The sequence below is a fragment of the Boleophthalmus pectinirostris genome, unplaced genomic scaffold (assembly GCF_026225935.1).
Source record: "Boleophthalmus pectinirostris isolate CB_2022bp ecotype Guang Dong unplaced genomic scaffold, ASM2622593v1 HiC_scaffold_11, whole genome shotgun sequence".
Taxonomy (NCBI): domain Eukaryota; kingdom Metazoa; phylum Chordata; class Actinopteri; order Gobiiformes; family Gobiidae; genus Boleophthalmus; species Boleophthalmus pectinirostris.
In genome coordinates this window covers 16,604,453-16,619,779 of record NW_026570994.1, presented here as the reverse complement: position 1 = coordinate 16,619,779, position 15,327 = coordinate 16,604,453, and the positions used below count along the sequence as shown (strand labels likewise).

Below are 15,327 nucleotides of genomic sequence, written 5' to 3'. Positions count from 1 at the left end.
TTTTATAAGTATGTTTTAGTCATTTACTTTCATGCTATTTATTCACATTTTTATCTAGACAAAAGGATCAGAAAAATTGCAGTAATAATAGCCCAATCAAAACCAAAACCTTTAAGTGTTTGTACTGAAATTTTCAGACAAAATAGCCATTTGAACATTGAAACTGGTATTTAAGGCCAATAATAAATGTCTACCTGAAAACATTCAAAAACATTTTATTGAGAAGGAAGGGGTTTATAATCAGCGTAAAGACAGTAAGAAAAGCTTTGTGCTTCAGTATGTGGAATTAGACATGGGACAGTTTGAATTATAATAAATTGTAAATATAAAGCAGTTCAAAGAGAATTACAGAAAATTGTCTTTAAGAAATATGAAAGAGATGTAGATGCTAAGTAATGCATATGTAATAACTAATAACTTAATAACTTATACATATAAAAAACTGAATATACATAACTAATATAAATAACTTTGAAACTGAACATATAAATCCTAAAAATTGTAAATAAATACGTAAAAACATTAACCATTAAAAGTGTGTTGATGGACTTGGAAAAGCTGAATGCAATTATTAAAATTTCTATGCATTTTTAGAGCGGTAGGGGGCGTTAAAACTCCATTATAATTTCAGCTTTGGTCCGTCCCCTAGTAACCACGAAGCTCCACATCGACACCGTAAAGTACTAATACTGTCGCAAACAAAACAACGATGCATTTTATCATAATAAACAAATTATTCTAAAACTGTGAATGCGTTTGATTATTTAAATTACAGTAACAATTATGCTATTTAATTAGTGCAAAGACTACTTTCGGTATTTATGTTGTTTTGATTTTAAGTCTAATTTGTATCCGTTTAGCCTATCACAATAAATGTAATTAATTTAGCTAATTTGTTTATGAGGCTAATTAAAGTTTAGTAGAAACGTTTTCCATCGCTTTTGAAGACTGAATAACGAGATGAAGATGATAATAAAGTTTTCAAATCGACTGTGTTGATTGTTTAACTGATGGTGTATTTTATTTTGAAATAAATCACACAGGAAGTTGCTCTCCACGTTTTTAGTTTCAGCTTGATAGTAACAACTCTGCAAACAACGGCACTGACAGTTTCGCTCCGCTGGACTCAGGTGAGGAAATGCCTTTATATGGAGGGATTAAACGCTTTTTACTGCAACTGTGAGACGTATTTTTATTACCTTGCAGTACTTTTATGCTCGTACGGTCTTGTGTTGACGAGGTGTACGGGTCACATGAGGAGGTGGAGAGAAGGAGAGGCTCAAATAGAAGAAAATAGGCTTTTTGACAGCTAGCCCGAAGCTAACAGGGGCAGGTAGGCTGAACTATTGCTCCAATGTTACCCGAGGCGATCTTAAAGCGCTCTGCAGCTGTCCTCGCGTCTACAGATCACGTTTTTGCTCTTTAGTGCCTCGCATCCCATAACATACATGATTTATGCGGAGAAATTCCACATACCGCTTCGTAAAGCTCAGACTAGTTCCATAGAGAAGGCAGTATCGGTTATTGCAAGTGTATTAACGTCACTTTTTGTTATAACCATGTAGAAACTGTATATTTAAGGTGTAAATATGTTTGTTGTTATGTTCAACAGAGGAAACGCAGCAGGAAGAGCGACTTATATTCGACCAGGAGGAGCAGAAAGGGCCCAGCTGTTGTGAGGAATCTACTGTAAGACTCGACCCTTACCATGGAGTAAATACTGAGGAAAACTTGGTGCATTCTTGAAGATATCTGCCATTACCGGTGGAAAGGACACGTTGTCAGAAAGTTGGACAACATGGTGTTATGGTCTGATCCTGTACAAATGCAGATTAGCTCATGACTGGGAAAGAATGAAGTAATTCTAGTGGATTGTACTGCCTTTTGGTTGGAGGAGGAGGGTGCCACTTTGCTGGTGCCATGGCATCCAAGGAGAGATTGTACGAGGTGTGGATGCTATACTCCACTAAGGTAAGGTTACACATTGTATATTAACCCTAAACAACCCATAGGAACCACCCTTTTTTGGTGTTATTACATAGGGCTGTACACTATATTGCAATAGACGTCAGACACTGGTATGAAATCTCCTGAATGTTTATGGAACTACCTGCTCACCCTCTAGTTTAGACAGTGTTTCCCATAGATTTTCTTCAGATTATAGTGGTACACATACTTTCTATAGCAGTCATTTTCTTACATACAATTTGTGCTCTGGAATGCATGTGAGTTTCTGTATTAGTAGTTCATATTTTACTCTTTTTCTAAAATAATAATGCTCCTGGTTGTGTTTAAAATGTAAACTGGGCGCAATTGTGATCATAAAAATCACAGATAGATTTTTCCCTAAGTTCTGTAGCCCAAGTATAGGTGTTTTATAGCGGCTACACCCGTAACACAATGTAATAAACATAATTACTCACAAGTAGCAGGCAAAAGCATAACATTTACAGCATAGTAATACCTTATTTAATCACCATGACATTTTCCCCCAATGTAATGCAGCCCTTTACACATGTTTTTTGCTCTTTTGCCATAACACAACACATGTAATAAACACAATTATTGACAATTAACAGACAAAAACATAACATTTATAGCATAGTAATTAATCGCAATAACATTTTCCTCAATGTTATGCAGCGTTATAGACTTGTCTTTTGACCTTTCACTCATAACACAAGTGTAATAAACAAACATAAGTACTGATAATTAGTTTAAATAAATCATAACATTTACAGCTTAGTAATACCTTATTTAATTGCAATAACATTTTTCTCAATGTTATGCAGCCTTATACATTTGTCTTTTGCCTTTTCACCCATAACACAATGTAATAAACATAATTATTGACAATTAACAGAAAAATTATAACAGTTACACCACAGTAATACCTTATTTAATGACAGTAATATTTTCCCCAATGTTATGCAGCCTTATGCATTTGTCTTTTGGCCTTTTACCCATAACACAACAAATGTAATGACTCACAAGTAGCAAAATCATAATGGTTATACCATAGTAATCCCTTATGTAATCACATTTCCCCCAATTTTGTGTAGCCTTATAGTCTTGTGCCCCTTTCTCCCATAACACAATCTGATAAACATAATTACCGACAATTAGCAGACAAAATCATAACATTCACAGCATATTAATACCTTATTTAATCACTGTGACATTTCCCCCAATGTTATGTAGCCCTATACATGTGTCTTTTCCTTTCACCCAGAACACAACAAACGTAATGCACATAATTACTCACAATTAGCATGCAAAATGATAACACTTGCAGCATAGTAATACCTCATTTAGCTGGTGCTGCGGGCTCCACTGAAAGCTGCCATTTAAAAGAGACACTAATGAAATGGCCTGAAGCTCCTGGTCGATGTATTGGTTGGTAACACATTAGATTTTATGAGCATTACCTATTCATGAGGGAGCACTTTGTTGCCTCAGGTTTGTCACCCAATTCTTGTAAAAATCAAAACAGATCAATATTTCTTTTTCTTGTCTATGTAGTCTTTGTAGGTACAATGCCAAACATGATTTAGTGACGTCAAGATAAATTGAGTTTACAGTGAATTGTTCTCAGTGTTACAATACATCAATTTAAGTTTGATCGTATTATGTTTAGAAAGCACACTACTACTATGCTAATTTTGTTTATATTTTTCAGCGACAGTATGTTATTCATATACAGAACTGTTATTTGTTTTTGGTTCAGTCCATTACCAGTTGTGTGACACTGCAGTATTTCCTCTTACAATAATCCTAACACCATATTTTGTAACTGATACAACCTTTTAAAAATGTCAGGTGATAAGATAACCTTTATTCGTTCTACAATGGGGAAATTACAGTGTTGCAAACTGGTAGGAGATTCAATAGTTTTAAAGTAGTAGTTAGAGCAAATCGTAAAGTAAAATACATTAACGTTGAACCTTATCAGCCTTATCACATATTAGGGATTGGGTCAGCAAATGAATTCTTCAACTAACAACAATTACTCCTTATGGAACCACTTTCTCAAGACAATGTTAAAGAATATTTTTTCACTTTTAATTATTTATACCAATGGCTATTTTCTTAATTCTGGCTGAGAAAGCTGTTTTTGTTTCTCGGTGTTACAGAGATATTGAAGTTCCCAATCTGTAAATGGACTCTTTTGAGCTTTTAGTCTTGTTAGAATATCACTACATCATCAAAAACGTAGCCAGAGTTGCCCTGACGAAGGCCCCATGCAGTCTAGTCCCATTTTATATATTAAAGGACTTTTAATGCAGTCGGAGTGCCTCAGATTTTTTTTTAGTGATCCTGATGAGCACCTGACCTGAAAATTTGATTGACCCACTGAAGCGCTCATCTTCCTCTCTTATACCCAGAGTTCTGTTTTGTTTGATTCATGCATGTTTAAGTAATCCTTTATTTATTAGTCTATCTACATCTCTAAAGATCAAAATGCTCTGTTCAACCTTGTGATGTCATGAAGCAACAGCCTTTTTTTAAACTTTTTGTTCAGCAGAGATTGGCGATTCCAGGGCTGAGATTATCCAAATGCTTCAAGTGATTTTACAGTATGATGTCAGGTTTTATTGTTTTTACCTTTAGACATGAATGACAGGGGAGTACAGAAGCCTTCCTTGACTCAGCTCTTGGCTCTCTTTAATGTACTTGGAGATAAAGCACATTGGCACATTACAAACAGGCTGAGCTGAGCTGGTGTTCACGTGAGGCTGCTGGCTGGGACTTCTGCAGTAATCCTACACACACAAACACACACACACAGACACACGCATGGACTCAGACACACGCATGCACACGGCTTTTAGTCCCCACACTGTGATAAATGCCTGCTTGTACATGTTGGATTTCCATGCTTCTTGTGGACGTTTCATTGACTTGCAGTAATTTTCTGGAAATTCAAGTCTCGTAAAACCGTAGTCAATACTTGCCTTGCCTTTTTTTTTTGAGATTATACAACAAAAACATAAAATAGACAAAAACAAAACCCTCCCACACCCCACCTTTCTCTTCACAGTCAACACACAGACAAAACTAGACATAAATCACTGTGTAAACAAACATTAAGTCAGTCAAGTTCACTCCTATTACTTCCCTAATCCTAATCCAAACTCTAACTTTAAAGGAACGGTACGTACGATTTTGAATTTATTTGTCCTGAAGATGACCTAACTGTGTCCCCAGGTACAAGGTTATTACATTCAAATCAAATATAGCGTGATGTTGCATTTATTTAGGTTGTAATTTGGTGTTTTTTATCCAACCAGAAAGCAGAATGAGCCTCACAGGAGTCTCTCATTTTGGTTACCAGTTTCAAAGCTGAAATCCAGTTGGTTTAAACCTAAAATGTCTCTCTTTGATCTGAACGGTCGGTCACTATAAACCCCAGGACCTGCAACCAATCATGAATCAGAGCTAATGCAGCTTCAGAGTGGATTTTGGAGGTTTTGGAACTTTAACCTCTATCTTAACCTCAGAACGCTTCCAGTAAAAACGACAAAATATTTTATCGGAAGTGCCTTTCCTTTAGACGGTAACGGCGTTTTGGGGGCTTAAAACATGCAAAAATCTGAAACCACCCTCCAGAGTGGAAAAGCTGAATACACTCTCTGCTGTAGCGTTTCCATCTACACTGCCCAAGATGCAAAACTCTGGTCAGATCTGCTCACGTCGCATACGCATTTACATCACATGCATACAGTACAAAACCTGGCATGCACACACAATCAAATTCCATATACTTTTGCAAAACGCTTGTCTAAACGTGGAATAAAAAGTGAAAACGCGATGCCACTTTTGCGTCTTCTGTTCAGACCGTCATCATATAAACGTAGCCTTAAAGATGCACTATTTAACTTTTTGGTTCAGGATCCATCACCTGCTTGTTTCTCTCTTACATTAGTTCAATCGCAAGTGGTTTTATAGCTCAAAAAGACTGAGTGGGGTTGCCTCTCCACAGATCTAACCTTTAACTTGGTCTGGTTTGGTCTGCATGAAGATGTGAAACTTTACAGACAAAACAATAACATCTCCATGAAGAAACGTATTTGACGGACCCTCCACCGATGCACCTTTAAACTAAACCATGTTGTTGATCTAATAATGAAGGATTTACATTATAGGGACCTGATTCTAGTTGAGTTTAGCCCTCCACGATATGATAAATACCCTTACACACACACACACACACACATACTCAGCTCTGTGTCAAACTCTGAGCCTATGAAATCAGTTGGACATGCGTTTAAGATGTGCGTCTGAATAATCCCTGTGTTAACATGTGCTGACAACAAAAAACTGGAGCTGCACAATACAGCAGTGTGAGGCCCGGGCCACTCCGTACAAATATGTAATTGCAATTTTTCCTGGCTCAATCAGTTCACAGTGGAGAAGCACAGAGATTTAGTTGTTAGCAGAGGAAAAATTGACAAAGGTAGTGCTGCCTCTCGATCAGTTTTGCAGCTCTACTGTTGACAATTATTCAGATTGAGGATGATAACTTTACTATAATTGTTATGCTAGTGGTTTTTAATATGTTGCATCTGTTTATAACTCTTTTGAAATCAATAGGCAATGTATTATCTGTCAGTTATTGGACTTACAGGACTCATTGTTTTTACTAAGGATGCACCGATACTAGGGATGTAACAATATCCAAATCTCTCTGTACGATATTTTCACGATATACATCTCATGGTAGAATATTTATTGTGATATTTTCTGGAGCCTTACAAAACTGTTAATGTGCTACTTTTTCCTCCTAAAATGCCTTGACAAGACTTAATCCAAAGAACGAAGACTTAAAAGTGCTTAGAACTGTTATTTCTTCTTGTAATGGAGCAAAGGATCATGGTCTATGTAGTTCTCTGTCTTTTTTTTAAGCTACTGCTGCACCGTAACTCTTAATTTAAGCAGAGAGACTTGTTATTCGATATATAGTGATGCTCCATGACATTATTGTGAGAATTTTGACGATATGATATCACGATATTTCGGTTATTGTTACATCCCTAACTGATACAATACTGGGATCTGATATCGGCGCAAACTGGTGTAATAAGAGGATTTAATGGCCAATGTTTACCAAGCTTTTCTGTAATTACAAAACACAACTGAAGGTTTTTTTACCATACGCTGTTTTTGTTTAAAGAAAATCACTTATATTTTCAGTCTCTGCCCTGGTATCGGTTGATATTGGGAATCAGCAAATACTTAAAGTCAAAGTATTTACATCAGTATCAGAACAGAAAAACCTGGATCGGTGCTTGAGTTTTTAGCGTATAGGTTAAAAAAATTTACATTGTACTCCCTTTCAAAACTGTCACGATTATATTTTTTTAAATTTCTTATATTGCATGATTATTGTAATATAGATAGATAGTCATGATTATTTATTTATTTATTTATTTGAGACAGGGACAGCGCACAATTTTTGCATTTACCTTAACAGGAGAGATGCATTGTATATCAGGTTGTAGCATCAGTGCTAATTTCCACCTGTAGTCCCTGGACAGATTCATTGATTGTATTTAACTGACCTTCACTATCAACTGTTCTTGGAGACCTATGTAGCATGTTTTGAGTTGATTTCACAAGGAATGTTAACCTGGAATGTTAACCTGGTAACATTCCTTGTGAAATTGCAGGAAAAGCTAAGTTAATTTCATGCAAACTTGACCTAGACTCCAGCTTGGACCAATATCTTCCTCTCCATGGGGCTGACAGAAAACCATTAAAAAACCCATATCTCCCCCAAGCAGCAGCTGAAGAGTTCAGTGCGGCAACGGGGAGTCTCCAGACTATGTTTCCTATGCTGCTAATGCTAACGCCAATGCTGTAACCTCCAGTGTTTGCGTGTGGGAGTGGGTTGTCGTTGCCAGGATATGTTGTCAGTCGGCAGAGGCAGCAGACAGTAGGAGAGGTCACATGGGCTGAACTTAATGAGGAATGTGGCTGTGTTTTGGTTTTTGTATGTTAAAGCAGAGGAGACTTAAAGGTGCACTGTGCAACTTTTCTGGTTAGAGGGTCCGTCACCTGCTTGTTTTTATTATGCATATGTCATTGCTCTGCCTGGAATGCTCCACAGTATGGCATTAAACTACTCTACTCTACATTTATTCAAATACAGGTGGTTTTATAGCTTAAAACTACCTAGAAAAACAAAATTCTGACTGTGAGTGGGGTCACCTCTCCTCAGATCTGACCTGTAACTTGGTCTGGTTTGGTCTCCCTGAAGATAGAAAGCAGAGGTGGGGACTTGCAGGTCGTGACTTGGACTCGAGTCAGACTTGAGTCACTATTTTTAGGACTTGACTTGACTTGATAAAATGGACTAAGACTTGGGACTCGACTTGGACTTGAGGTCTGTGACTTGAGAAGACTTGAGAAGCGCTTTTAAATCTAATTTCTTTCTATTCTGACCATAATGAGTTCACACTAAGATCTTGTCAAGACATTTAAAAAGGAAAAATTAACAAAATGAATTTCTAAAACTCTTATATAAATACTCATATATAAATATACCATGATTTTTTAAAGTACAATTTAGCTTAAAGACTTGAAATGACTTGAAGCTCAAAGCAAACGACTTGGACTTGACTTGGACTTATGGACCAGTGACTCGAGACTTGACTTGGACTTCCCTGTCTTTGATTTGGGACTTGACTTGGACTTGATTTCGAAGACTTGAGACTTGCAAAACAATGACTTGGTCCCACCTCTGATAGAAATTATTAATGCCATACTGTGGAACATTCCAGACAAAGCAATGGAGAAGCATTTGACGGGCCCTCCACCAGAGAAGTTACACAGATCTTACAGTTTTTTTGATTCTCTTATTTTTACTTAATTTGGTGCAATTGTAACTATTGTACATTTAAATTATAGTTTTACATCAATAAAGAAGCAATTTATGAATAAAAGTAAAAATAAAAATATGTTGAAAATTACAGGAAGTTGAAAATTCTAAACCTTTTGACAATTTTGTCCAAAAGTTTGGCACAATTTACTGAAAAGAATCAATTTTTCTGATATTTTAAACATGATTTCAAGAAAATAAAGGTGTTTTCTTACATTTGTATTTGTCAGATAATAATTTCTGAGTTTCACCCTCGTGTACAATACAGGTTGCTAGGTAACAGTTGTGGAATTCCCTATAGCGCGATTTCATGATTTCCAACCAGAAAGTCAGATTTTAAACCAGAAAAATTGCTAAATTGGAAAAACAAGTGTGAATGTTCTTGCAAAAATCTTAAATTTAATGATGTTTGCTGTGTTTTAGTAGTGTTTGAGTAGTCTAGCCTTGTCATATGTTGAAAGTTTCATCATGATTTGAGTAACTTGACTTGAGTAAATTTATCTACCAATGGAGCAAGACTTTTCGTAGTTAAAATATGAAAATACATCTTACTGCAGAAAATTTAAGAAAAACAACTCTTTGCACTTAAAATAATTGGTAGATAATTTTACTTCTCAAGTTGTATCCAGTCAAATAAAGTAAAATGATCTTAATTTAAATCATTTCAGATTTCCTAGATATTGCTTTTTGCAGTGTAGACACTTTAATGCTTGACTGAGAGACTGGTTTCTGCTTGGCATAATTGTTTGCTCGTCTTGTTTCTCTTTGTTCAATTACAGTAGTAAAAATAATAGAAACACACCTTTATTTTCTTAAATGAAGGTTTAAACTGCGACCATCCCACCAAAACAAGTTCTAATTTTCTATCTGGGAAAACATGAAAACCTGTCATATGGACTTTAAGTTATGCTTTGGCAGTCCAAAGCCTTGACAAATTCAAGTTTCAGAAAGGGCGTCTCGCATAAAAAGATTCTTCTTTGTATACCTCTTTGCTCATTTCAGTTTTCTATCTTTTCAGGAATTTTAATCTAAGCTTAAATCTAGCCACAGTGGATTCAAATATAGGCTACCCTTTGTGCCAGTCCAAAGCACAGATAAATGCAAACAGTAGCACCTGATATTCAAATACATAAGATACATTTAACATTCAAGTTTTTGCTACGTAAAAAAGAAACACTGTCTTTTAGAACCACAAAAAACTGTTGAAACTAAGACATATTATAGTCATAAACAATAGATAAAATTATGGAAGTTATATCAAAAATCAATAATATGTAAATTGCTGTTTTGGAAATAGGCAAAATTAGAATATGGAGTACAATGTCTAATAAAGACTGGGGAAAAAAAGGGTAGAAGTGATATTTCTGAGCTTTTGAGGTTACTTTTAATCCACACTTTTTGTTCAAAACTTGTATCTCAACCAAAGCTAAACAAAAAATTAAGTGTGTTCTTGCAAAGTTGGTTTAGAATTGGCATTTGTATCCTTTAAACTGTCTTTTACCTGTAATTCCCTGTACTCTTTGTGCCAGTCCAAAGAATGGATAAATGAAAACAGCAGCATCTGGTATTCAAACATATAACCTCCATTCAAGATTCTATTTATTCGCTACAAAAAACAAACCAAAACAAAACTAAACATAAAGTAATAAAATACATCGGAAAGACTTGAAATTCCTTAATTAATAGTAAAAAAAAAAAAGAAAAAGAAGATGCACTGTTGTCTAATAAAAACAAAAATACTGTGTAATACTGTGAAAATAAAATGCTGCAAAAACATGAAGATTAAAAGTCCTACAGTGTTATCTTTCAAAAAGGGTAAAGTTTTATTTTTTTGCACATTTTATTCTCTTTAAAAGTTGGTGCATACTTGGCATTAACGTCTTCTACCTGTAAATCCCTGGTGGTCCTTGAATGGCTCGTCTGTGAAACCTTTTTATCAGTCTGAGGTTTCTGTTTGTTGTCACTGTGTACAAAACAATCAGGTCTGGCGTCCGTCCCATTGAACCTGCTCTGCCTCATGTGTTAGCTTAGCATTAGCTCAGCGTTAGCACAATGTTAGTTTAGCGTTAGCGCTGTGCTAGCTCGGTTTCACTTGTCACCTCCGCTCTGATTACTTATCTTCTGTTTACATTTGGCAGTTGTCTGATAGATTTCCTTTAGGGCAACGACTAACAGCCAAATCTGCCATGTTTGCTGATAACTTTTGCAGTTAAAGGTGCACTCTGTAACTTTCAGCCGCTGCTGCCTGCTCATAGAAATTGCCGTTTTGCTCTAGAATGTTCCGCAGTATGGCATTAAACATATCTATCTTGCATTTATTCAATTACAGGTGATTTTATTTCTCCAAAATGCTTTAAAAAACTTGACAAACCTTCTCAGATTTGACCTGTAACTCAGCTTGCTGACGTTACATGTTTATCTCCATGGACACAGATAAGCTTAATGCCATACTGTGGGACATTCCAGGCAAGTAATAGCATTCATTCCATGGAGGCAAGCAAGCGGCACCAGCAAAGTTACACAGTGCAAGTTTAAGTGTTTAAGTTTAGGCAGTATGTCAATCAACTTACATCAAATAAAGCTAAAAACAACTAGCATGCTAACACACACTTCCTGATTATCGGACAGTAAAAGGTTTTCTAAGACGGTCTGTCAGGAAAACAAGTTTTAAAGTATGATATTGTTAAAATAAATAAATACAGATGATAACGATAATACTGAAAACAAACCATGAAGCAGAATTATCCCCAAAAAAGTATTTTAAATGTACAATATTGTTAAAAAGCAAATAAATGCAACACTTTAGTTATAAGTTTGTATAGTTTTAGTTCATAATTCAACATTTTATGGCTCAAATGTTATCATATTGCAAAGAAAATAACCAAAAATTCCCATTAGTACCAAGAAAAAAGTATGATACGATAAATATTGACACCAAAAATGATTGTTTATCGTGACAGGCCCAAGTAGATGAAGGCTTATTTTGACTTCAAGAGCTGCTGTTACAGTATATCTGCACTGGGGCTTGACAAATTTTGCTCAAATACATTGGAAAAATTAGGTACTTGGCCTTTAATGTAATTCACATTGGCGTTTTATAAGCACTGATGCCGCAAATGAACTGCTAATAAACATGTACAGCCCAGTTTGTCAGCATCTTTCAAAGCTTAAAATAGCGGAGTTTGATGTTTTATTGTTTAGATTAGATTGGAGTAAAAATATGCCCTGTGCCATGCGAGCAGAGGGTGACTCCAGTTACGCAGACAGAGGTCGAGAGGTCACAGACGACAAATAAGAGCGTTACGTAAGAGGCTCTGCTCCTGCCAGCGTGACTGCACAACGCCAAAGCTAATGCAGAGAAACTGTGAATACATGTTCTCGTTTTATTATAGGAAGAGGGGAGAGGTATAGATGTAGCAATATCACAACCAAACATCAAGTAATGAATTTATGAATGAATGAATTTATTTTAAACATGCAGGTTAGGTATATTTTACTTAATTGTTTTGTGTAAGAGGTGCAATTGTGTTGACATGTTCCCTGTTTTGATGAGTAAAATGGGTGTTTTTCATATTTACTTTGCCCAAACGTCATGGACTTAGTAAACTTTTAGTATCACAGCCATGATTTAGCCTTTGTTTTTCACTGAAATATATCATATTGAATTGAAAGTGCACTGTATTGAAAAACATATCGTATCGTGGCCTATGTATCAAGGTATTGTGTCTCTGGTGTTTGGTCTCTGGTCTCTGGTCTGGTCTCTGGTCTGGTCTTTGGTCTGGTCTCTTGTCTCTGGTCTCTGGTCCAGGTCTCTGTTCTCTGTTTTCTGGTCTGATCTCTCTCTGTTTCAGGTCTGGTTTTTAGTGTGGTCTCTAGTCTCTGATTTGGTCTCTGGTCTTTGGTCCAGTCTCTTGTCTGTGGTCTTTGGTCTGGTCTCTGGTCTGGTCTCTGGTCTCTGTCTCTGGTCTTTGATCCAGGTCTCTGTTCTCTGGTCTCTGGCCTGTTCTCTGGTCTGGTCTCTGGTCTCTGGTCCAGGTCTCTGGTCCAGGTCTCTGTTCTCTGTTTTCTGGTCTGTTCTCTGGTCTCTTTCAGTTTCAGGTCTGGTTTTCAGTCTGGTCTCTGGTCTCTGTATGTATGCTATCAGCTACTTCTTAATGATACCCAGCCCTAATTATAATTAACCAATGCTTGAATTCAGTAACTCCTAAGACTCACTGTGGCTCTTATATTTACTCAGTTTCTTTCTTTTTCGTTCTATAAAGGAGCTCACTGGAGTAAAAAGGTTGGAGAATCCTGCCATAGACTTTTTGGACCAATGGTGGCACTTCAGGCTCCATCGACTCTGGCTCCTTTTCACTTTCTATTGAGAAATTGTCACCCCTCTCTCTGTCATTTTGGTCTTAAAATGTTCGTATTAACCCACTCTACATGATCCTGCTGTTTTTATTTTGCTATTTTGCCTGTTAATTCCTATTCCTATTTGGACCTTGCTCTAAATTAGCTTCTGTAACTGCAGCATCGTGAGCTTCACTTTGACGTCACACTCCGTTAGTCCACTTCTTTATACAGTCTGTGGCACAGGCCCTTTAATTTTAGTTTCCCATCTGCTTTGTACCACAAAATTCTGCAACCTTGCAATATTACCATGAGTGCCTAACTTTTTTTGGCAGAATTTTTACATCTGCAGTAAAGCAATCACCTCCAAATGCCATGCTGTTGTTTCATTAGCCGAGTAATATTACGTGAGTGTATTGATTTGACTCTCGGGTGAATCAGCCGCCCCACCCTTCTCCCTCTTTCGTCCCCAGACAGGGCGCGGTTATGGGGTGCTCCCAGATCACCAGTTTCGGTGGAAGTGGTCTAGAATTAGCCCGGCCACAATGTTTAAAAATGTACCTCCTCTGTTGCCATTGCCATAAAAGACAACACGCGGTGCAATTTGCAACTGCTACACTGAAACCACGCTGTAATAGTCCATGAAGTCTTCAGAATAGTGACGTATGGGGAGCCGAGCCAAGAACGATGGCTAAATCAGCATCAATGACATCAGTGTTGTTGCATAGAGGGAGATATTCATAGCACGAGGAGGAGATGAAGTTAGCGGCTAAAGAAAAGACTAGCCTCGGGGCGCTAACCATGCATACCAGAACATGACTGACTAAAAGAGTTATTAGCGAACAGCCAACAACGCCTTGAGCATTTGTTAAAGCTGAATTATGTCACTTTTCTGGGGAGGAGTGGTGCTTTACTTTGATGTTCCACTTATTATGGCATTAAACTATCTACGTCAAAGGTTTCAGCACTAGGCGAAGTTACAGGTCAGATCTTTGGAGAGTAGGGCAGCTTTTTCTCTTCTGATACCGATGTCGATATTTTGCTTTTAAGTATCTGCTAATTCCTGATACCGAGCTTGAAAACAGCATTTATTTCCTTTAAACACAAACAGCACCTCTGGATAATGCCATACTGTGTGACATTCAAAAGACGAAAAGTTGTAGCGTTTACCTTTTAATAGGGTAAATAATTGTGTTTTTCATATCCACACACTCAATATATTATACCTATATTTGTGATTTGCTAATTTCATTCAGATTACATATTGCTTCTGTATATGTTAAAGGTCCTATATTACGCAAAATTGAGCTTTAAACCATGATATAATGTCGTTATGTACACAAAAACAGACCTGGAGTTGTGTTTTGTTTCATTCACACATGTTTGAGTAATCCTTTAGTATTAGTCCGTCTACATCTCCAGCCTAATATGAGTCCTTTAAGAACTGCCCAGCCTTATAACCCTCATGATCTCTAAGTAACGCAGCGGTTTATACAAATTGCTTTTATAATGTTGGTTGCAGTGAAAAAGCCATTTAAGAGCCGAGTTAAACAGGGTGTGGTGGTTTAATGAAACACAATAAAGTCTCTGTTAAAGCAGTTGGTCAATGCAATAAGATACTGTATGTTTAAAAGCACAAAAACTCCATAGATGTCACAAGAGGGAAGATAATAAAGCTGTATTAGTGACATATTAAGTGTTAAGTTGTAGTATAGATAAACAGAACTTTACTATATGCTGTAAATACATGGTTTATTGGCACCGTACGTTTGGTCATTTTTGCGGTACTCTTTGAAAATACAATAATAATTAGCCTAATATTATTACGTTGTAGTCCACTTATCCGGATAAAAGTTGAGCTGATTAGAAAGACCTTGTTGTATTTAAAAGTCAGTCAATCAATCCCTGCATGGGGTTTCAGACTGATGAAAAATTAAGACCAATGTCACAGCGATTAACAATTTTAAAGGTGCACTTGTCTCCATGAATATCTTATTGCTTTTCCTGGAATGTCCCATGATATGACATTAAACATACATTATCTATTGCATTTATTCATTCTTTTCTATTGCCCCAAAAATACTTCAATTCCTTCTGTGAACAGGGGCGAC

At 36.6% G+C, this 15,327-nt stretch overlaps 1 protein-coding gene across 1 annotated transcript in view; it reads left to right on the top strand.

The window, feature by feature from the left end:
• The first annotated feature begins 1,114 nt into the window (after nucleotides 1-1,114).
• The window catches only part of nbeal1 (neurobeachin-like 1), a 90,826-nt gene continuing 76,613 nt past the window's right edge, over nucleotides 1,115-15,327 (top strand). The window contains exons 1-3 of the mRNA XM_020939080.2: nucleotides 1,115-1,130; nucleotides 1,207-1,333; nucleotides 1,613-1,971. Coding sequence (XP_020794739.2) covers nucleotides 1,921-1,971 — 51 coding nt within the window. The 5' untranslated portion in view covers nucleotides 1,115-1,130; nucleotides 1,207-1,333; nucleotides 1,613-1,920. The remainder of the gene's footprint in view (nucleotides 1,131-1,206; nucleotides 1,334-1,612; nucleotides 1,972-15,327) is intronic.